The sequence below is a fragment of the Astatotilapia calliptera genome, chromosome 10, assembly GCF_964374335.1.
Source record: "Astatotilapia calliptera chromosome 10, fAstCal68.1, whole genome shotgun sequence".
In the NCBI taxonomy this organism is placed as follows: domain Eukaryota; kingdom Metazoa; phylum Chordata; class Actinopteri; order Cichliformes; family Cichlidae; genus Astatotilapia; species Astatotilapia calliptera.
In genome coordinates this window covers 28171821-28194840 of record NC_137431.1, presented here as the reverse complement: position 1 = coordinate 28194840, position 23020 = coordinate 28171821, and the positions used below count along the sequence as shown (strand labels likewise).

Genomic DNA, 23020 nt, shown 5'->3' with positions numbered 1-23020 from the left:
GAGCTACTAATTTGTGCTGCTCGTTGGTGGATTTTCCAGTTATTACTGAAATTAACTGGCTGCGTATTTGTATTTAAATCATGCTCACGTGCCCGCTTAACAAATCTAACCCTTAAATGAAACATATGGGGGGTTTTCTAAACAGGGAAATTTACAATTGCTTCAATATGTCATCTTCTAAACATGGATTGCACTGAAGTTATGTGTTTTTGTAGTCATTTCCTCTAATAGTACTTTAAGAAATAATAAAAATAGTTGACCTATTATGCTTTTCCTCATTTTCCATTATATACATCCTGTTACAACCGGGTATGTTCATCCTAAACACAGCAACAACTGCAAATAATAAGGCCATTTTATGTTCTAGTAATCACTGTAAAACAAAAGCTCGGGCTTCTGACTGCTATAAACATTGTTCCACGCTGTTGGTCATCTCAGGGATATACATCTATCTAAGCACAGAAGCTCCACCCACATGATGTCCAAATTTTCTATATGCAAGGTGCAGCCAATCAGAAGAAAGGTGATTGCCTCTAACAGGGGGAGGAACTAAAACGGCTCATGTCAGATAAATGCAGATTATTTTTAAACCTTCAATTATGCAGAACTGCTCCAGAGGCCAAAAATTAAGTTGTGGAGCTGGATGTTTTCCCAAGATGTCCTTTTTAAGTGATAATACCTTGGTCTGATTGTGGTTTTTACAGGATCCTGTTATGAATCATTGCAAATATCGGCACATTCAACGTCCTGACAAAATAAAGTCCAATGAGGCAAGAAATGCAAACAGTCAGACTCACAGACAGATTGTCAACAAACCCCCAGGTTAGCCAGACTTATTTGGAAGAGAAATGAAGGCAAATGGTAAAATTCTAACCCAGGCTTTTAAAACATCAATCACAGTTTCCCATGGATGTAAAGCAAGAACTGGGTCCTAGCCTCCAAAACACATTCATGAATTATATGAAAGTTTTCCCTCGGGGCATATAAGGGGAAAAAAATGTTTTCTCTCTTTCTCATCTGATTCTGTGTTTTGCAGCCTGCTGCAAATTCCCATTAGCGTCTCTGCCTGAGCTCACCAGCCCGTCTCACAGACTTCACACTGATGAAAGATGGCACTTGGCTGTTGCCTTGCTAGGCCTTGTTTAAGTTTTAGCAATATTACATTGGCGCGGTTTAAAAATGAACAATGCAGTTAGTTATACTTGATCTTGTTTGCAGCTTTGATGAGTCCCGACATGTTTTAGAGATATCTCTCTCTCTCTCTCATATGCCGCTGCACGGAGTTTGTGTTGCACTACCTAAGGCTGAACACATCTGATACAATCAAAACAAGCATTCATATCTGTTTTTTGCAGGTACTTTGCAGGTTCCTTAAAATTTTGGTGGTCTTAGGCTCTTTGGTTTGCAGACAGGCATAGAAACTATATTGGTTTAAGTGTATGTTTCACTTAGAGCATTTTTTCCAATGTACTGCCAGACCACTGAAAAAAAACTGTATTTTTACCTATACCATTAATCCATCTACAACTTCTGTTCATCTGGACATTTCGTCACTCATCCAGTTGACTTCTTCAGTCTCAGCTGACTGCAGGTTTCCCCAATCTTATAAACAGTACATTTGCATAATGACTGAAATCAGCCCACTGAAGGAACAATGGGGTGTCAGGTCAGTTCCTTGATCATTAATATGCAAATTCTCATGACCACTGATCAACAACCACTGATCAAAGCCCACTGATCAATGGCCATGAGTACCATTCACAGAGTTGGGGAATGGCTGCAATCACAGGATTGTAAGATGGTGAAAGATGTACCCTCAGGCCCCCTCCTCGATTCAGAGATGGTCTTTCCCTTTTCACATAAATGGATTTCTTGACTCCCCACGCAAACCAGCGTTCCTCCCAATGAAAACGCTACGTCCAAAAGATAAGAAACAAACTTTTGAATTTACTTACCTGGATGATTGAGCATGCATCAACATACCTTTTGATGCATTTTCTATGCAGCTTAAAATCCAAAGCTTTTTGTAGTCACACAATGAAGTCGGTCAAAACTGGAGGTCAGAAACAAAGAAAACAAGCAAGCCTTCAGTATTTGCTCGTTTTGTTTTTGAGTGCGGATGTGCTAATTAGAAAGTTTTGAATGTAAGAACAGTCTGTCCTGATCTCCAGTGGTGTTAGTTGGCAAAAGCACACTCAGAATATGATGTGCACCTTCCTCTTCCTCCTCCTCCTTCTGCTCATCTTCATACCTTCATCCCTCCATCTTTCCCAGGGGCAACTGGTGTCTGTGTAATTGTTCAATTATTCAGGAGCTCTCCACTCCTGACATCTGTCATAGTTCTAACAATTTACTCTGCAGATGCACGAGTGTTTGTGTGCCTCTTTGCCCCCACAGAGAGGCAGACATCCCGCTCCATCTTTGCTTGATGTCAGCGCACAGGTCGTCTCCCAGAGCAGACGTGATATGTTCTGTCAGATTGAGAGCTTTTGGAATGATGCACTGTTTTTGTGTAGAAGTGGTCAGAATTACTGACAGAGACATTAACATCTATTTTAGCCTGTGTTCATTCCAGCTGTCCTCCCATTTATAGCTTACTAAAATATCCAGATCCAGAATGAGGACTTGAATACATAATTAGACCTCATTAGCTGCTTATCGCCAGCACGGTCAGTTCTCGGTGTATCACAGCTTTCAGATGTTACTTTGACTATCAGAACATGAAATCTAGGAACACAAACCTGCTTCATTTGCAGACGGGGGTGTTGCTGATTTGCAAGATGAGCTGTACAGCTTGTGCAATAGCTGGAAAATAAACAGAGGAATACAGCTACAGTTAGCTTAAAGTGTTTTAAAAAGTAATAACGAAAAATAAAACAAGCAGAATTTTGTCCATTGTTCTTTTGGAGTTTTCTTCTTTCAGTAAAAAATGCATTGGTTGCATTGAGTGACTTCCTCCTAACAGGCATTGGCCAATCTGAATTGGGCTGTTGTGATTGGTCAGAATTTATAAACGCTGTGTTTTGATTTTTTAGAAAGTAAAACACATTTAGTCGTCTTTTGTTTTTATAGGTAAAAATAAAGCCTAAATATATTGTGCGGATTTGTCCACCTCAAGGTAGCCATACATTAAGCTTATCCTGCTTTCGTCTCAGTTTCCCTCTAAATGGGACCACAGTTTCCAAAATGAACATCCTGCTGTATTAAAGGAGATGTGAAACAATGTGAAGCAACAATAACATCAAGAAAATATTTCCTGAGAGCACCAATTAAGCGAGAAACGATTGTGCAGTCAGGTTTCCTTTTTCAACCAGCTGGAGTCGCCCCCTGCTGGCCATTTGAAAAAATGCTGGTCTGTCATTTGAGTAAACAGTCAGGCACTTTAACACTATAACATAGCCAACAGGGTGCACCTTTGTCCTGAATTTTGTTACTTTTAGCATTAAACCATATTGATATACAGTTTTGTTTTATTGCATATCTATCTATATAACATTTATATATGGATTTATAGTCACTCTTCATGTATATATATTAACTAGTTTTTATTCCATAATTTATCCCAACACCTCCTAGGACCTTGCGCCTACATATGTGGACATCACATTTTGGGTTGTCTAGACCAAAATACCAAATTTAGCTCCACAAGGGCCTGATATCCACTTACGAGGGTAAAAAAAAAAAAATCTGGTGATTCTTTGTTTTTACATTCATCAGGTCCCAAACAGCCCAAATATCAAAGAGAAATTAAAAATGCATGCCATGGAAGAGTTTGGGTCTTAGGAGGTTAATTAATTACAAAACATAAATATGTTATACATGTTGTTTGTGTCTGTTGTCTGTTCTGTTATGTACATGGAGAGTGTCAATACAGCTAATTCTGCTAAGAAGGCAGTCAGTGAACTTTTTTAAGCATTAAATAAGCCATTAAAAGTTCAATTTGAGTCAATTACATGAATTTTTTCCCCTCGTGTGGAGTGTTAGGGAAAATGAGAAAAATATAACTAAATTAAAATTTGTAAAGACAGTCCTGCACTGACTTCTTGGATCCTCAGTCAGCAATAAATGTCCAGCAGAACATTTCATATACAGATGTGGGCAAAAAGGAAATAACTTCAATATTCAGCGTTTCTTCAGTGTGTGGCAGCAGCAGCCTTTATTCGATAAATGATGAAAATTATACGAAAGTCTACTCTGTGAGACATGAGCCAAACATCGGTCGCTCTCGTGGTGTCATTAGTGACGGCCTCAGTGCCAGAAGAGGCTTTAAAAGCCATCAGTGATGCAGAGTGTGAGGGAACAGCAAACACTCGTCTTCCTTCATATCATTACTGTCCAGTTTGCTTCCAATTCTCCAGCAGCGAGTCCCTCTAACAACAACAGTCAGAGTTTATTCTGTAACTCTTGTAGCATCTGCATAAACATGTACTATATGATAACAGCAATTTATAACACTGTGTAAAAGAGCAGATGTGATTGAGTTTAGATGTATGTGATTGTTAAATTAGCCAACCTGCATTAGGTTTGTGCTTGTAAATGGGGGTGCACTGATGCAGTACCTTTGCTTTGCTGTCTGCTGATAGAAGTATAGATCTGACATCAGGAGTTAATTAACATTACTGTAAGACTTAGTATTTAAGTCTAAGATTTAAATAACTTGTCCATCCGTCCATCCATGTTCAGGGTTGTGGGGGTGATGTAACCCTGCCTTTCTTCAACATATAAGAAATGAAAATATATTCTATATAAAATATAGAATACTCTCACCTATAGTCACATGTCATGGCACAAATGTGCTTCCTCTGAAGAGCGCCTGGGCTCAACTTTAGTGGCATATTGAAAGGAGCCGCAGCAACTGACAAGATGCCAGATATTGAACAAAATCTAGGTTACACGTTTTAGGCATGTCTGTGTCCTCTCAGCGGACCTACAGGGGGTGTTTGGGGAGAGGGGGATATGGCCATCTCAGGCTAGGCTCCTCCCCCTTCCCAACTACAGCCACATAAGAAGTAGAAGATGAAGGGATAAAAATAAGAAACCTCTTGCTCCAGCTTACCAGACCACAGTTTGTGGCTAAAAACTAGCTGCAAAGATATAAATAATTTCACACCTGCTCTCAGTCTAGCAGGTGAGAAATACCTCATACCTACTACCCCATTACTCATCCTATGCTGTCGGCTTTCTCCATGGTATGTTAGCTCCACCATTAGCAACCAGTATACTAAATTACATAGATCAGCCCCAAAGTCTTTGGAGCTTGCACAGAAGGCGAGTGGACTTCTTTAAGTTTGTTGAAGAGGTTTCACTTCTCATCAAAGTCACCTTCTTTTCAAGCTCCTAGGACGACCGTGTCCTGGATGACTGTGAACCTACACAGACGTGAGCCCCATAAATCATTCTGCCGTCACATGAGCCAGCTTTATGAATCACCGATGACTGATATCTGACCTGGACATCAGTTTAATGCATCCCTACTTGTGAAACTGTTTAACTGTTTTCCTTTGAGGTAAATTTACTCTCTTTATTTCTCTTTTAAAGACTTGTGTTTCCACTTAGAGACTCAAGAAGTGAAGGAGGATGAAGAAAACCGTCTTTATTGCTAATCCTTGGTGAATTTTTTTGATTGAAACTTCTTTCTTCTGAGAAAATAATTTGTGGGAAAGCCATTTATAAATATATGGACAGGTCTTTGTTGTGATGTAATCATGGCTTTTTTAAGAGTAATCTTGAATATTGGAGCTGAGAGCGTTCAAACTGATGCTCGGGTCTTGACAGCAGTTAAGCTGCCGGGGACCTGATACTGATCCCGGTTTTTCTCCGGGATTCAAAGCACTTTTTTCTCCTTGATTCACGCCCTTATTACCTGGATGTCCAGTGGGATTTCCCAGCAGATGTCAGCTTTCAAAATGAGTTTTTAACACCACGATGCAGCTGTGTGGTTGTTTGCATGTTGAGTGAGAGCGTTGAGAAGATCTGTCACGTCCCTCGAAGTGTGGAGTGTTTACATACTGACGTGACCGCCCGTTCATTTGTTTAGACGTTCAATCGTCTGAGTGTCAAACCCGATGGACCCACGGTGTCAACGCCCATGCACTCACCTGTCACATGCTCATTTAATGTAATTAAGCTTTGTTATGCTGTAATCCAGTCAGATTAACGATGAGCTCTGCTCTGCCTTCTTGCAGATTGTCAGCGTCGGGAAACACATCAAAGGCTACCATTACATCATGGCCAATCTGGTGAGGGACGGACACTTCCTGTCAGGGTCCTTGTTTGTTTGCGTCTCTCTTTGTCCTTCGTATTTGTTTCACTCCATCTGTGGCTTGCTTTCTCATGCTGCTGACTGCCAGCTCGTTGTAATTTAAGTCCGTGTGGTGCTGATCTCAAGACTGTGTGTGGTTAAATTTGAAGACCTTGCTCAAGGAGCAGATGTTAAAACTGATAACAGTAGGATTTTTTGCTTCTGTAGTGCTAGACCGCTCCCGCTGTTAAAATATATTTACAAATGTGAGACTAATTGTGGCAATAACAGGGTTTTCCCTGCTAACCCTCCCATACAGATTTGGCAAAAACCTCCAAAAGAAAATCATTAAAATAATCTGTGATCTTTTTTACTCATTTTTTACTAAAATATATCTTTTTTTGTTTTGCAAATGGCCAAACCCCACGAAACATAAGTGGCTTCAATAAAAGTCACACAAAGCAAATAACACAAAACCTCCCCTTTGGGCATCAATCTGTGAAACTAGACTGTTTTTAATATGGAGCATTATGGCATATTCAGTTGGGCTTCATGACTTTAATCCAGTATGTATGAACGACTAAGGTTTCCCAGTCTTGTAGACTGAAAGTCTGCAGATGAGAAAAGATGCATGAGGGCCGATTACATTTATAAGAAACTACTTTAAAAAATCACATGTGGGATGTGACTATCGCCTGGGAGAATCTTTCAACAAGAAAATATCACTTTTAGCTTTGGAAAACTGTTCAAACATCAACTTTATTAGTTACACTTTTCCTCATTTGTTACACGATGTGAACCAGAAGAACCTGAAGATATTTTGTATGATGGCAGTATACTACAGGATCAAAGACTTTATGCACTCCCTGCTTTAAGAGACATTTATAATGACTGTGATCACAGTCTTGTGAGATTCAGCACAGCTCACCACGTCTTCCTCACTCACTGCCTCCAGTGCTGCTACTGTGATATGTGGCACTCTCTTATAGACGCTGAAGAGTGCAGTAAATAAATTCAATCTGATGTTTACGAGTGGCAGTCAGTTGGTAGTTACCGGCTTTGATATTCCACTTGTTAAGTGCAATACCTCTGCCCTCATCGTCCTTCCTGCCACATGCTTGTTTCTGTCTGCCACTGATGGATCTGTGACTGGACGTGACCGCTCTTTCCCCTTCTTGTCCCTCAAGGGTTTTAAAGACATCAACCTGGAACGCTTCATGCATGGCGGCGCAAACGTGACGGGCTTCCAGCTGGTCGACTTCAGCAACCCAATGGTCATCAAACTGATGCAGCGCTGGAATAAACTGGATCAGAGGGAGTACCCGGGCTCGGACGCCCCGCCCAAGGTGAGTCATGTCAGAATCAGAGCAGAAGTACAACACAAGCCTTTGTCTTAAGCCCCACAGCACAACTAGTTTTACCTGCAGACCTCTAGTGATTTGATCCAAATCCTGTACAATCTGCTGTCCCCATAATTTGTGAAGTGAAAATTTCACTGCAAAGTACAGAAGATGTAGAGATCCTTTGATATTAAAGCAAAGCGTTTAGCAACATCAGCACTGCTTGTGTAGCATATTATGAGATGGACAGCGGGCTGTACATAGCATACTGCTCTTTTTTTTAATATGGTCAGCTTGTTATTATTATAATTAAGTGTTTAGTTGCAAACATCAATGCCAATAAATTCAAGTAAACAGTCTCAGCTTATCCAGTGGATTAGTGAAATTTGATAAATCCACTAATTTCCAGGTCAAAAGATAAATAAGAAAATGCTCCAAAAAAAGACTGCTTGTGTATTTAAGGGTTATTTGAAACCATTCACTTCATTCTTCTATAATAAAGTTAGATGTTAAGTGCTGGTGTCCCTTTCATAATATTTTAATACTATGCCATATCAATTTTTACCCCTGGACTCCTCCAGTCATATCCTTGGGAAAGATATAAACCCGGACTTGCTCCCGAGTGCCTGCATGAATGTTAGAAAGTGCTTAAGCAGCGATAAGGAAGCACTGTACGTGTGAATGTGTGTGGTAGAAAGCACCCTGAGTGCTCGGTTAAGTGGAAAGGTGTTACATAACACCCATTCACAAATGTTACTACAAATGACTTAGTGTGTACTTAATTTTGTCCTCGTCTTCTCTACTTTGTCTTGTTATTGTTATTATCATTATCTGTAACTGTATGGGTCCCGCTGCTTGTGCTGATAGCGTTAGTTCTCCTTTTTACTTCAGTTTTTTTGTGTGTGTGTCTGATTTCTGAACTGAGATCTCAACCAATGTAGCGTTTTGTCCACTCCCCCAGAGAATGCCTTTAAGGACATACCTTTTAAATGATGACAAAATGATGCGCTTCTTCTTTTTCAGTTCTTGTCACTGGCATTTCATAATTTGTGGTGCAAATAAGGGGCTGTTTAATTCCATCTGTGGTTAAATCTTAGAATGAGCTTCTAAAAGTTTACAAATATGATGGAAAAGCTTTGTGCACATTTCTGCCTTTGTGAGAACTGTGGTGATAAATCTGAGAGAGAGTTTTATGCATTTGGGCCCTGGAGGGTGGGAAATGTATCTAAAAACAGATGTCCTGTATATGAACAATAGTGTGCGTGCTATTTGTAGGTAATGGACTGAAACATGCAAAACCATTTTCCTTAAAGAATCCTGCTGGGGTAGTTGAAAGCCGAAAAACAAAATAAAGAGAATGTATTTAAGGATGCTGCCATGTAAGATGAAAAATATGAATGTGTGTTATCATGTTTGGCATCAAAAAAACCCACAAAAAATATCGATAACGCTCCTCCTGCCTCTTCCACTGCTGCCGAGCAGCGACGTGACAGACTGACCCACTTTAAATCCTTTTCAGTCACACAGATTGCGAATAGCACTGGGGCAAGAAGGCATCACGCCATGATGGTTAGCGAACCTCCCCCCTCGAGCAGATCCGAGTGTCCAACAAAGATTTCTATTTTAAAAACCAGATGCAGTGGAGTGGAAGTGGTGTGAGTCAAGACGCTAGTGTGCGTGTAGCGTGTGCGTATCTGATGGATTGGGGTGGTTCAAATTAAAAGTTTACACCACAGGGCGATCTCACATGACAAAATGTGTGTGTGTTTGTGATATCTGTGTGAGTGTGTGTGTGTCTTTGTGTTTTCCCCCACTCAGTTTCTTGATAAATTGCTCTCTCTCCTGGAAATCCACTCAGCCTAAATTACTCTGCTCCCCACTAAGTTGTCCACAGCCTGAGTCATAGCTAGCCCTTCTTTCTGCTAATATATTAACAGGACAGTGAGTTAGGCCTCCTCCTGGCATGTTTACTCACTTTGCAAAGACAGATGTAAGACTTGGCGTTTAAAAGTTCCAGGAGTCGTCAGGTAGTAAATGGGATATTCTTATTCAGTGTATTACAGTGAGCTTGGCATGACAAGGACAACACTGGAGATGTTATACCTCATTTACGCCTGGCATTAATACACAGTCTTATTTTAACCTGCAGCGGCAAACACAAACAGCCTTTCAGTGCATTAACTTACTCCGTATCTCTCAGTGAAGCTGCTGTTTTGGTTTATTAGGAGGAATCTGAATATAAATCTGATGGTATGCTTTTTTATAAATGCATTAAATCATAGTCACTAGTTCAATTTCAGTTCAGTTCATTTATATTCTTTATATTGTAAGGTAAAGACCCTACAATAAAACACAGGAAATCCCCTATGAGCAACCACTCGGTGACAGTGGCAAGGAAAAACTCCCTTTTAACAGGAAGAAACCTCCGGCAGAACCAGACTGGGGGAGGAGCAGCAATCTACTGTAACCGGTTGGGGGAGGAGGCAGGACAAAAGACATGATGTGGAAGACAGCCAGAGATTAATAAAAGCTAATGATTAAATGTAAACTGTTGTATAAACACATGCAGAGTGAAAATTGAATAAAGTTTTTTGCTAGTTTTTAATCTTCTTTAAAGCACATCTCGCGCCAAATTTCACTTTAATTTATCCAGAAAGGACATTATATGAGTTTTCTTACCTAATTTAAATAAACAAGTTTATTTATTCCAGTTGCCCTTCCTGACTCATCCAGGGATCTTTTACATGTTAATATGGCTCAACAGTTCCTACAGTGTAACACCTCAGTAAATCAAAACAGATTCGCTCCATAAAATCATGTTGGCTTATCATCCGCATTATCAGTTAGTTAGCACACAGTACCTCAAATCCGAAGCCAGAGGCAGATGTTTTGGGTGTAACTGTTACTTTGATGATTGAAATAACTAATTATTAATTAACGCTATTCAGTGAAGCAGTTTATTTGGATGCATAAAGCTGTTTCCTTGGCTAATTTTTGGTGTCACTTCAGTTATATTTATGAGGTGACCCTGATTAGCATTATTCTGGTATAATTGCATTTTTCCGAGGAATTTGTTGCTTCTTTTTCATAAAATGATAATGCCAGAAACAGATATCATTGCTAGATGATAGTATTTGTTTCTTCTGTTTTTAACCCATGTTATTTTCTCAGGTCTTCCTGCATTGTGATTGGATATCAAAATGATAACTCCAGAGCTTGAAATTGCAGATTTATAGGCAAAAAGATCCAGATAGGATTTTATACAGCCCAGTGAAAAACTAAGTACAGGCTTACTGCTTCCATAGCAATTAAAAGTGTAAGTAGCAAATGCTCTTAATGAAAGTCTCTTGATGAACTGATCATCAGCAAATATGACCGGATCTATAAAAGCAGACATTTTGCCACTTTGCTGGTATGAAGCATTCAGATGCCAAAATCTTCCCAAGAGTGGTGATTCCATCAAATTCAGCCCAAGGTCAGACTGTGCAATGCTCAATAAAAGAAAGGAGGGGAAAAAGAGCTACATCTCAGACTCTGCAGACCTCAGTTAGCATATCAAATGTTCAAGTTCATGAAAGCACAATTAGAGCCAAGACTGAACAAGTGTGGCTAGTTTGGAAGGGATATCAGGAGAAAGTTTCTTTTCTCTAAAAAGACAACGGCAGCAAAGGTTTTCAAAGTTGCATCTGACAAACCACGAGAAGTCCAGAACAATGGACACGTGAGACCAAAATGGAGATATTTAATCACAGTACACAGGACAACACCTCATACCATCACATGTTGGTAGAGGGCTGATGTCTTGATTTTGTTTTGCAGTCACAGGACTGGGGCACCTTGCACTGCAACATGAACTCCTCTAGTATTCTAGATTCAAATGTAAGACCATCTATCAGAAATAGAGTCATCAAGAAAATAATGACTTTAAGTTATTGCAGTTAAAAGTCGTTCTACAACCTGCTGAGTCATGGGATGTGTTTAGTTTTTATGGGACTGCAGTCTGCAGAGGGTCCTGTAAAAACTTCAAGCGAAAACCTGCAATTTTTTTTTTGTTATTGCCAGTAGGGGGCGACTTCTCCAGTGACAGAAAGAAGTGCGATTGCATAGAAATCTATGAGAAAGTGACATTACTGTTAGCATAATAACGACATTAAACCATTTCCTCATGATTTTATGTTCCCAAACACCAGTTTCAGGTCTTGTTGAATAAAACAATATGTTCATTTTGTAAATAATCAGAGTTGGAAAGATTTACTATGCAGGGTATAATTTCAGCTGGAGACAAAAAGCTTCTGTTTCACATGTTTCTGCTGTTTACGTATGTTTTCTCGGTCAGAGCTACCCCTGGTTTCAGTGGCTTCTTAATTAATACAGCAGGATCTTAATTTTGTAAATTATGGCCCTGTGTAGATTAAAATACACAGTAATAAAAGGTGTAAGTCATTGAGTTTACACGTGCAGTGCTTTTGGTTTCTTGGTGAGTTACACCCTTTGTTTGTGATGCACAGTTTTCCAAAAACTAAAAAGGCAATCATTGAAATACTCAAGTCAGGACTCGAATAACCTGACATCTCGTCTTTTATGCCCGAGACAGATTATCTTTAAATCTTCAGTAAGGCCAGAGGATTTTCTTTCTCTAAACCAAGAAAGAGTGTCTAACCTCAGATTGCAAACATTATGTAGACTTTTCTTCATCTGGCCTGGTTAAAGACCTCTGACTTACCAACATTTCTTAAGGAATTCAATTTGTTCTGGTGTCTGTCTGGTTGTGAGCACACAGCTGCAAAAAAAATAAATAACGAAGTTCCTGGCAGCATTCGCAGTGAGGATGAAGATGAGAAGAAGCCGATAGCTGCGGTGACTGTTAGTGAGTTTATCCCACTCCGTGATTGTTTGTGTGTGTTACTTGGGGCAGCTTGTCAAAGAGTAACAGGGGGATGGAGTGCAGCAGACTCTCTGCAGAGAGCCATAATGTCACCGTGAGCAGTGGGCTAATGAATAGGATTCACCCCCGGCCGGAGGCAAAGTTAATGAACTCCTGCTACTCGGGATAATTAATGCCAGACTGCTTCCCGGCTGGACAAAACGCTCTCCTTTTCCCCTTTCTATCCCCCCTCACTCACCCACCCACCCACTCTGCGTCTTCCTGCCTATTCCTCATTCACTCAATTACTTTTCTGCCCTGCCAGAGGTGAGTTTTAGGGAAATGTATTGCTCATGAGAGAGAGAGGCGAGTGCTTTTCTTTTTTTTTTTTTTTTTTGTAGACCCAAATAATCAGAAGCAAAGGCAGAGGCAGAGTCTTCAGGTCAAAGACAGATTAGGGGAAATTGGGAGGTTTATACTGTGGGGAATGTGCTCTCCTCCTTTTCTATATCTAGAAAATAATGAGCAGAGTAAAACTGCTGCCTCGCTCTAACAGCCAGGCTGTTACCGCGTGCTGCTTGGCCCTGCAGAAAGTCAGCACGCTCTCGGAGGCGACCTTACGCAGATTGTTTTTAAAAACATCTGACCAGCAAATATTGCAGAACATTTTGCCTGTCTAGCTAAATCAGTATTTAATTGGCCTCATACCTTTTCCTGGTGTGCGTCCCCCAGCACTACCCAAAACGGGCAGAGCAGCGGGGTCGCCTCGGGCTACAAAGACTGTAATTTACAAACCACGGCATCTGTCCCTGCTGGGTTTTATTTCCTTTCAATACAGTCTGCTTCATCCTGAAGAGCTTTTATTCGATGTTAAGTTGTTCTTTTATAGACACATTTTCCATCATTGACCACATACAGCAGGGGTGGGGAACTCCAGGCCTCAAGGGCCCGTGCCCTGCAAGTTTGAGGCATCACCCTGGGTCAACACACCTGACTCAAATGATTTGTTCATTACCAGATGTGTTGAGGACACATCTAAAATCTGCAGGACACCGGCCCTTGAGGCCTGGAGTCATCCTACCCCTGAACGCAGGATAACATCTCTGATCGCCCCTTCTCGTCTCGCAGTACACCTCGGCGCTGACATACGATGGTGTGATGGTGATGGCCGAGGCCTTCAGGAACCTGCGCAGGCAAAAGGTGGACATTTCAAGACGGGGGAACGCCGGCGACTGCCTCGCTAACCCTGCCGCCCCGTGGAACCAGGGCATCGATATGGAGCGCACTCTAAAACAGGTGAGACGCAGCATAAGTGGAGGTAATCGGCAAAGGTTTTTCACTACTTCCTCTTTGTTCAAACCTTTAATGGAGAGCCCGGGTGGCTGTGAGCCTCTGCTCGAATGTCTGTTATTGAAAAGGAGACGCTCTCTGATCTTCACGATCGTTGCCTCAACATGCAGTTGCACTTTTAGATACAGCGGAGCCCCTTAGAGCACAAAGAAGTATATTAAGAAAAGCTTCACTCTCTGAAAAGCGTATTTCCCAAAATATTGAACTATTCTTTAAACGCCCTCAAACCAGTTGAAAGTGTGTTTCAGCTGATGCTCAGAAGACAGAGCTGGCTGGCTTGTTTAAATCAACAATAAGCTCAAAGGAGTAGTGAACATCTGCTTATTAAATAAAATCTCCCAGACTCTTCAAATCATGCAGCATGCAGTGTCATCCCTTGATACAGCCTGCTGCACTTTTCTTCCAACAGTTTTGTGTACTAAAACAATATTTGCTTATGTGGAACTATATCATGTCCTGGTGTGTACATGTCTTCGTCCCCCTCTGTGTGCAGGTCCGGCTGCAGGGACTAACAGGTAATGTCCAGTTTGACCACTATGGCCGCAGGGTCAACTACACTATGGACGTGTTTGAACTGAAGAATAATGGACCCAGACGGGTAAAGCATCACACCACACTGCTTTCATTTGTGCTGTGGATAAATATTTGGCTAACGGTGATGATCACACATTTGACTTATGAAATCCAGTTTGTTTGCAGACCTACAACAAGCTACACGACTATGAAATCATCATACACCCCATGTGGTCCCAATATAAACTCAAACTTCAATCCATTTTGTGCTGCTAATACAGGTCCTAGACCTAGTTGCTGCAATCTAAGCAGCTCCAGCTCTTCTGATGGGACGTTCCCAATCCAGCTGAGAGACACAATCTCTCCACTGTGTTCTAGCTCTGTCTCTGGGTTGGAAATGCCTGAAAATCCTCATCTATGAGGCTCCTAAGAAGCACCCTCGAACCACCTCAGCTGGCGCCTTTCCATGTGGAGGAGTAACAGCTCCACTCTGAGCACCTCCCAGATGACCAAGCTTCTCATACTGTCTCTAAGGCCTGATTTAGACTTCTGTGGGGACCTTTGTAGAAGATATGATGTAACCTACATAAGTTGCCGACACTGAGGCCAGCATTTATGCTTCTTCTGGTGCATTACATGTTAGTTACCCTGTGGTTGTGTCCATGCGTTTTATAGCCAGCGCCGTCCAACAGAAACTTTTTTGGCTCTTTCTTGTGATGGGGTTTTTTTTCAGGGTCAAACACTTTAGTCCTTCACATTTTTCCACTTCTTTTGACATTCCCTAATGTCATTTCCAATAGTTTCATCAGTCGCCATCCAGGTATTTGCTGTCATCTGAGTCCTTATATTGATGCTATGATTGTCTTTTCTTTTATTGAGATGATGGTTATAATTAAAACATCAAAGCAACAAAGTAGCGAGAAATTGCACAGAAATTACAATGTCTTGTTGCGTTTCTAGGGAGGTTACGCTGTAGGGTTTCATTGAGGTTTCCCACTGAAGTATAATTCCCTAGTACAGATGAGCCCAGCCACCCTTTGGAAGGAAGCTCATTTCCACCCCTTTTTTCCATGATCTCATTTTGCTACCCACAGCTTGTGGCCATGAATCTATGGGAGCATAGATCACCCGGTAAACCGAAAGCCTCGCTCACACAAACTTGTTTTGAATAATTCAGGGAAGGAAGGCACACAACATTAACTTTTGCTCCATTTTCCTTCCTTGAGTGCTGTCAGCTACATGCCTCTTTTCTATTGGTCACGCTGGCAGTCTTCACAGCACAGAGCTGTCAAAGTTCAACAAATGTCACTCCTGCAGTGTCTGAAAGATCTCCCGAGCAGCATCCTGTGCTTTGGCTATTGTGTGGACACAGCACAGGATGGGGGAGCAGCTATGGCTCACCTTTTTAAGCTGGCGACCCAAATAGCAAAGGCTAAAGTCCCCTCCAGACTCCCACTTTGCTGTAATAAATAACAGCAGAAAGCCAAAAACAGAAATAAATAATTTGCAGCCACGTCCTGTGTGAAAGCAACTTTATTTGAAATTTGAAATTATATATTTGAATTTAATGCAAATTAAATACAGGTATGCATATTTAGCATTTACAATTAGTAGCAAAATAAAGACAGTACTGTAGTTCATATCACTGGTTATCATGAAAAAAAAATAGTCCCGTTTGATTTATTGATTAGTATTTTTAAAGTTGTCACATATGTATCTATACGATATACATTTCCTTTTTAGTAATCTGACAGTGTTATCCCAGTGACACGTGATCTGTTGCTACCTTCTGAGGAGACGTAAAAATCAGTCTTTTCATCCAACGCTGCAGGATTCACCAAATTAGTGGTTGGAAAATGTTTATGATCCCATGAGGGAACCCTGCCTGACAGCCCAGCGTGTGTAATCAGCTGCTTAACCACAATGTGGTCAGGATTTTATAAAGGCAGGGGATTCTTTTAGATTAAAACTGCACTGTGACGTTAAGAATTTGTTTTAAGGTTAGACAGTTTACTCTGCCATGCGTGTTATTTATCTGGCTCTCTGAATGATGTGCCTGACAGCATGTCATAACAGGTCTTGTATGTAGCTCAACAGGTTACAGATTTTGCAGGTTTCCAGCGAGCAACTTTATTCCTAAACACGATGTCGTATAATTTTCAAAGACCCGTGCTCTGGTGGGCGTGCATGCTTGAATATAACTAAATCGGAAACCTTCTTCATTCATCCATAAATCATTGTAGATTCGTGCAGACTGCCTTCATGTGAAGTATCTGGGCGAGTGGGATGATACGACATGTAGTGTGCTGCTCTCTATTATCATAAGTAAATTGTGGTGGCGGGGAAGCTGCAGCATCTTTTGCTTGCTGGTTTGAGAGGATGGATGGATGTCTGTAGATGAAATTCAAGGGAAATGGGGGGAAAGAGAGAGAGAGGGCACTTGTGAGAGTGATGCCAAAAGGATGAAATGAAATAGAAAGCAATCAAGGTGGAGGGGAGGGGGAGGAGAGGCAGAGAGGAGTCCCCATCAATCAAAAGCTGCTTTGGCCTGTCTTCCTTCGCCGTGGCGAGGGTCCCGTCAGGACACGGTCTATATATGTGTGTGTGTGTGCATGTGTGGGTCACAGCCTCTCTCCTACATTTTCCGTGGCCCTCAATCATCCTGATGCCTCAGCACACTGGAGGGATCAGCCAATCACAGCTTATTCCCAGCACCTACACTATGACTCACTTGTAGCTGCTCATAAGGGTCGACTTCAGGGCGTGGACAAAATTTGTCCAAAATTTGTCCCTGCCCCAATAAAAACATAAAAGCACCAGAAGAATTCATGTCTACAGGGAACCAACCATGCCTCTGACAGGGGAGGGTCCTTTTTCATCAGCAGCAGGTCATTTTTACTCCCACCTGCAAATATGATTATGAATTGTGAGTCCATACCACCATCAGTAGCTTAGATCAGATTAAAATAAAAATCATGACTAAACATAGCTATGTGAGACGTGTCTCAAAGTACAGAAATGCCACTCTCATCTAGAGAACAAAAGAGCGAACCATGTGTCTATTTCTGTGCTGAATTAGCAGTTATTGTAATTTTTTTAAAAGTCGAGAATGATTACTTCAGAGCAATCGACGGCTATCTACATGTTGAATTATTACCTGGTGCCTGCTGTTTGTGGTTTCCTTTAAGTAATAAAGGCCTTTTTTTTTTTTTACCATAAATTGAAATAAATATGTGCACAAAGATCAGGATTGCAGCAAATTAAATGCCTTCGCCCTGCTGAAAATGCTCCACTGAAAGAATTTTATGATATTACAGCCACAGCAAACCTATCTGTCAATTTTGCTCAGTCAGTTTGCCCCTGAAGGACTTCTGGATGAAGGATGAAGACAGTAAAGTCAGCTGAGCATGATATTACACCACATTGATCTTGAAACTGGCATCTTGTGTGAAGTATATTAATCTAAGGCCAAATGGTACTGCTTACTGTCTTTAACTGGCTTTCCTCAGCGTGATATGATGATACTTTATGTATTTGTGACGTATAGTTGGACTAAATAACTAAAACCTGGAAGTTAATTGAAAAAAAGTTTAATGTGCTTTTTTTAAACAGCACCTCCTGTCAGGAGAAGATGTCATTAGCAATTAGTAATAGACATTGTACCAAGTTTCACAGCTGTGCCTGGGGAAAAATACTTAAAAATACTGTTGTACTCTTGTATTAATAGCTCAAATAGTTGCAGCCTTACTCTTGCCAACTTTAGTATAAAGGTACCCGGTCCTGGGAATCTCAACCCAAGGTATTCTTAAAAGTGTTTTCCAAGCTCTGGATTCATCAGCTTTCATCATCTTGAGCCTCTTGCCTCGTGTGCACAGAGACATATGTAGGTCACTTACACCGTATGTGAAACATGAGCCGTCACAGTCTGCACAACAGCAAGAGATACATTTCAAAGCATCAACAGAAAGTAAAGGAATCACGGAGTTGCGATTTTGTCACTTTTAACTTTATCCTTGTATTTTTGTATTTAATGGTGCCTTTTCATCCTCTATTTTATAAAAAACTGAAGTGTTAAAACATTTATAAAAGTCAACATTTATAAAAATCATTCATTAAGTTAATATTACTCTACATTTTTCTCTCTATAGAGCCCATGCACATTATGAATTACTCCAAAAAATAAAAATGATTTTTCCTTTAAATGTCACACAGTGTATGTTGCTTCTTGTTTTATATCACAATATGTGTGTACTACGTTTGACTGTTATATTAGCCCAATGATACATGCCGTTCTTTAAGCCACACCTCCCTAAAAGCACACTTTATTCTGATTGGTTGCCCTTTGCTGGGCTTCCCCAAGTAGTGCTTGTAAACCACACCTCCTGATCTCAGCTTTGGCTCATGTCTGAAACCATATAAGGGAAACCATACACATGCCAGGAAACATGCAAAGCGAGCTGTTAGAGTTTTTGGCTCATCTGGATTATTTTTACTTAAATCCTGATCCCATTGTTTGAAACATCCAACAGTATCCAACAATTTAACAGTATAAAAGTGATAATTAATAAATGGGAAATAATATAATATGATCACTATCAGGGTGCCTACAGTATGATAGAAAAGTGTCCACTATTTGAACAAATTACTTGTAACGCCAACACTGAGCTGCATAAATTAAGCTTCACGCTGCAGTAAAAACAAAGCTTTCCTCTCCAGTTACATCCACTTGCATCAAGTAAAATAGCTCCCACGGTATTAGGGATTGCATCATCATAATACATAATACATACACCCACCCGACCATGTGGATTATATAGCATATTATTATGAATCTACGCACGCTTCGGAGCTTGATCTCATGTTTTTGTTTTCACTACAGATTGGCTACTGGAACGACGCAGACAAACTGGTGCTGATCCAGGACTCTCCGCTGCTTCCAAATGACACTTCTGGCATGGAAAATCGAACCGTTGTAGTCACTACAATCATGGTAAGAGACCAGCATGTCCTCAACCAACGCGCACACTCATGCATGCAGTAATATTCAAAGTAATTTGTAATGCCAGGAAGTGTTATTAACAAGTGCCTCTGCAGATTACACTGATTCATATGCAGAGCCAGGAGTGTCAGATTTAGTGGATACACATCATACATCACAAATCTCCGACACTGATACGAAAAACATGACGGTCGGCTGCACTTTTTGCTTGCAAAGTGTTTCTGGTTTGTTTTTCTGATGTACTTTTTTTGTTACATGTTTTAATATATTAAAGGGCATCTTTAGTGGTAAAATTTTAAGCAGCAGCCAGATGAAATTGGCAAGGGCACATATTCAAGTTCAGTGCTCACAATTTGGCACTTTTATAACCCTAAAAACCTTTAAATTCTGCGCTACGAGTGACCAGATTTCAGAGATAAGTCTGCTTAGTTACATAATTTTCTATTTTTAAAAAAACTCTTAAGGAAAGGGGATTTATTTTTATTACTTCAACAGAAATTTCAATAAAACATAACACAGCTGTAGGACTAACTGCCGTCACTTAGATTTTCCTTTATTGCACCAATAAACATCATAAACAGCTGCCGTTATTGAGGGTTTTTTATTTTTATTGCATTTTATAAAGCAGTGCCATACATCTACAAAAGCATTTCACACACACTGAATTGCCTTTGCATGGCATGCGAATCTCAAGCTGTAGCAGCGACTCTGCGGTGGCTGAATAGAGTAAAGCAGCCAGATGTAAATGTAGCATCTGAGGGGAGGAAGGAAGGAAGGTAAGGAAGTGGGAATGGAGAGTCACAGCTCAGCAAAATCCTCCCTCTTTTCAGCCCCTGATGAGGAACCCCATTTTAAGAAACTGATCCCCAGTTGGACGCAAGCAGGATATGAAAGCCCTTAATGGCAGAGTGATGGACACAGCAGCCTGAGCCAAAATGAAGCCCTAAAGACACTGGGCGAGAGGAGAGACACAGCAGCTGTGTTAATGGATACCCTGTTTCAGAAATCTGAACAAGAAATGGAGCCGCTCAGAGCCATAATGGAGTCCCTCGAGAGGATAATAAAATGCAAATGGAGGGGGAAAAGACAGTCCTCTTTTCTTTTCTGTTTTTTACGGACGCCCTCATGGATGGACACCTATTGAGGCCTAAATGGATCCCCCCACTCCTACCATCACAGCATCTGATTTCTAGCATAAACAAGCTCCAACTACACCTGCTAATGTGTGTGTGTGGTAGTGTCATGCATTGTCATGCTTGGTGTGTCTGTGTGGCCAATCACAGCTCGAGAATCACCCCAGTTTGCGATTGTAGTGTTTTGCAAAGATCTCCAGAGCCTGAAGCGTAAAGTAAGGAAGTGGCAGTGTATAAATATACATGTTGTCTAAACCTGTCACCTTCTCCTACTACCTGCTCTACCGTACAGTACATTACACACTCCGAGGGCTTCCTGTAAGCCTTAAAACAGCTTAGAAAGACTAATGCTCTCATAATCATCCCAGTTCATATCCATCATGCTTTTGTGCAGCATGATAATATAGTTACATTGTGACGGCTGCCTTTCATTCCCGCTTTTAATGTTTGTTCTGCGTGTTTGTGAGAGTAATGTTGGCTTAGCATAAACTTAATGAAGCGTCCAAGTTTTATATTACATCCATCTGTGTCTTAATGCGTTTTAAGAACCCTTTGCAAAGTAGCAGTTTAACATGTCGTGGAATATGCTTGCTGATTATCAGGCCTACACTAGCTGCTCCCTGGCCTAAGCCTGAAATAAGTTTTATGATCTCACTTATATTTAAAGGCGGATAGCTCCTCTACCCCAGAAACCTGGAGACTGGGGCATGGCAAAAGGGGGGGCATGGGGTGGCACCAGTCCCCTCATGGAAAAAAATATGAAAAATTTAGGGAGGGACAAGAGGGTTTGGTGTAGTCTTCCTTAATGCATCATTGTAAATAAAACTATTCAATTTTCAATAAATTAACTTGCATTCAAAGCTCTTGTGCTAATTCTAGATGTGAAACAATGAAATTTAACTTTTTATCTTAAAATCAAGAATGTGTGAGACATTGTTTGACCCATCAGCAGAATAAAAAATCTTTAAGATCCTACCCAGACTGGATTCTGTTCCTTAAATGGTTGAATCATGTTCTTTCATGTGGTGGCCACATGTTACAGGGCAGCCATCTTTCTCACAAAGTCATTGTTGGTTTGGTCTGGAAACAGCCATGCCACCACATTTAAATAAAATAAAATCCCAGAAACCGTTTAATGGCTCTTCTCTTATCTTAAACCTTTAAGAGTTGTCTGTATTTAAACAACACAAAAAATGACAAGCACACACTAAACCAAACCACAGTTGGAGAATCCATGATATTGATTGGTTTTTACCTTTTTTTTTGCCGCTTGTTTTGTCTTCTTAATTTTTTTCTGTGCACAGTTTAGCTGTGTGTTGTGTTCCTTCTTGTTTGTCAGATTTGACGGCTGCTTTTGGCCCAAAGCTGAGGGCTTAACTCTGCCCTTGCTTTCACATAATTCAAGCGGGTCCACCAGGTGCCCCCATTCTTCAGACCTGAACCTATCCTGAGGCCATATTTCTGTTGTTTCTTCTCCACAAAGTTATATGATTTTATAAGAAAGGCTTTCTCATAAATAAAAATGACATGACAGTCAACAAGTGCAAAAAATACTTCACCTTCACTTGCCAGTAATCCACATATTTAATGCCAGATACTCGCTGCAGTCCACTTGTGGTGCTGTAGCATCTTAAAAAGAGAAAACAACTTTCAGATTTTTTTAGTACATCAAAGCTGAGCTCCCAGATTAGCATGGCTACAGTCTAATCTGTTATAATCCAGACCGTGCCCTTTAAAGTATAGAAGCTGTGGAGAGTTTTTATGTCTTGTCACAACACAAGGTCATACTGTTTTCAAAGTGGTGTTTAGTTCTCTTTGTCGTGAGCCTAAAGCTTTAAGAGATAGCTAAAAACCCTGTGAAGTCTTTGGCTTCAGCTGCCCAGAGTTTGATGCATATTCAGAAAAGCTCCCGTGGACAAGGACGACGTTTGATTGTGATTATATGGGCAGTAAAAAGGCTGTGAGATTTGATGTTGTGTGCCTTGGCTTAAAACTCCCTCATTACACATCTTGGCACAGTATCAACCTGCCAAAGGGCAGGAACTACATAGAAGTCCTGCAACAGCGGTGAAATGTTTCGGAAATGGTTTTGCTGTTAGGCTTCACTGTGGTGCTTAAAATCCCTGTTGATAACGCACCTACAACCCGGTCTCATTCAAATTTCGGGGTGTCAACCCCAAATTTAGCAGATTAATTTCCAGACTGGATTACTCCAACTTTGTATATGCTGGACTGAGTAAAAGACTGCAGTAGGTTCAAAATGCTGCTGCAGAAACATCATCATCATTCAGTGTATAGCTTCATTTGGTTTGTTTCAGGTTATGAGTCAAATCTTTTTTATCGTCACATGTCATAATCTTAGGTGAATTAATCAGTAACATTTAGTAATACCAAATTCCTGAATGGCTCTTACAGTTGCAGCTCTAAAACTCTGGAATCGCCTTCGTCTTTAAATTATTTCTGCCTTTAAATCCTCCCTTATTCTGATTATTTATTGTTCTGTTAACTGATGCATTAATTGCTGTCATGTACTTTGGTCTGTTCTTTTTAAAAGAATTGAGTACTTCTGAGCATTAAAAG

General features: G+C 40.6%; 1 protein-coding gene across 3 annotated transcripts in view; it reads left to right on the top strand.

Moving 5' to 3' along the window:
- gria4b (glutamate receptor, ionotropic, AMPA 4b) overlaps positions 1-23020 on the top strand; it is a 158803-nt gene that overhangs the window by 91890 nt on the left and 43893 nt on the right. For all 3 annotated transcript variants that reach the window (XR_013911778.1, XM_026182433.2, XM_026182432.2), the window contains exons 5-9: positions 6186-6239; positions 7429-7587; positions 13574-13741; positions 14289-14393; positions 19188-19298. Coding sequence is in view for 2 of the 3 variants with exons in the window: in XM_026182433.2 (XP_026038218.1) it covers positions 6186-6239; positions 7429-7587; positions 13574-13741; positions 14289-14393; positions 19188-19298 (597 nt within the window). In the remaining variant the exon portion in view is untranslated. The remainder of the gene's footprint in view (positions 1-6185; positions 6240-7428; positions 7588-13573; positions 13742-14288; positions 14394-19187; positions 19299-23020) is intronic.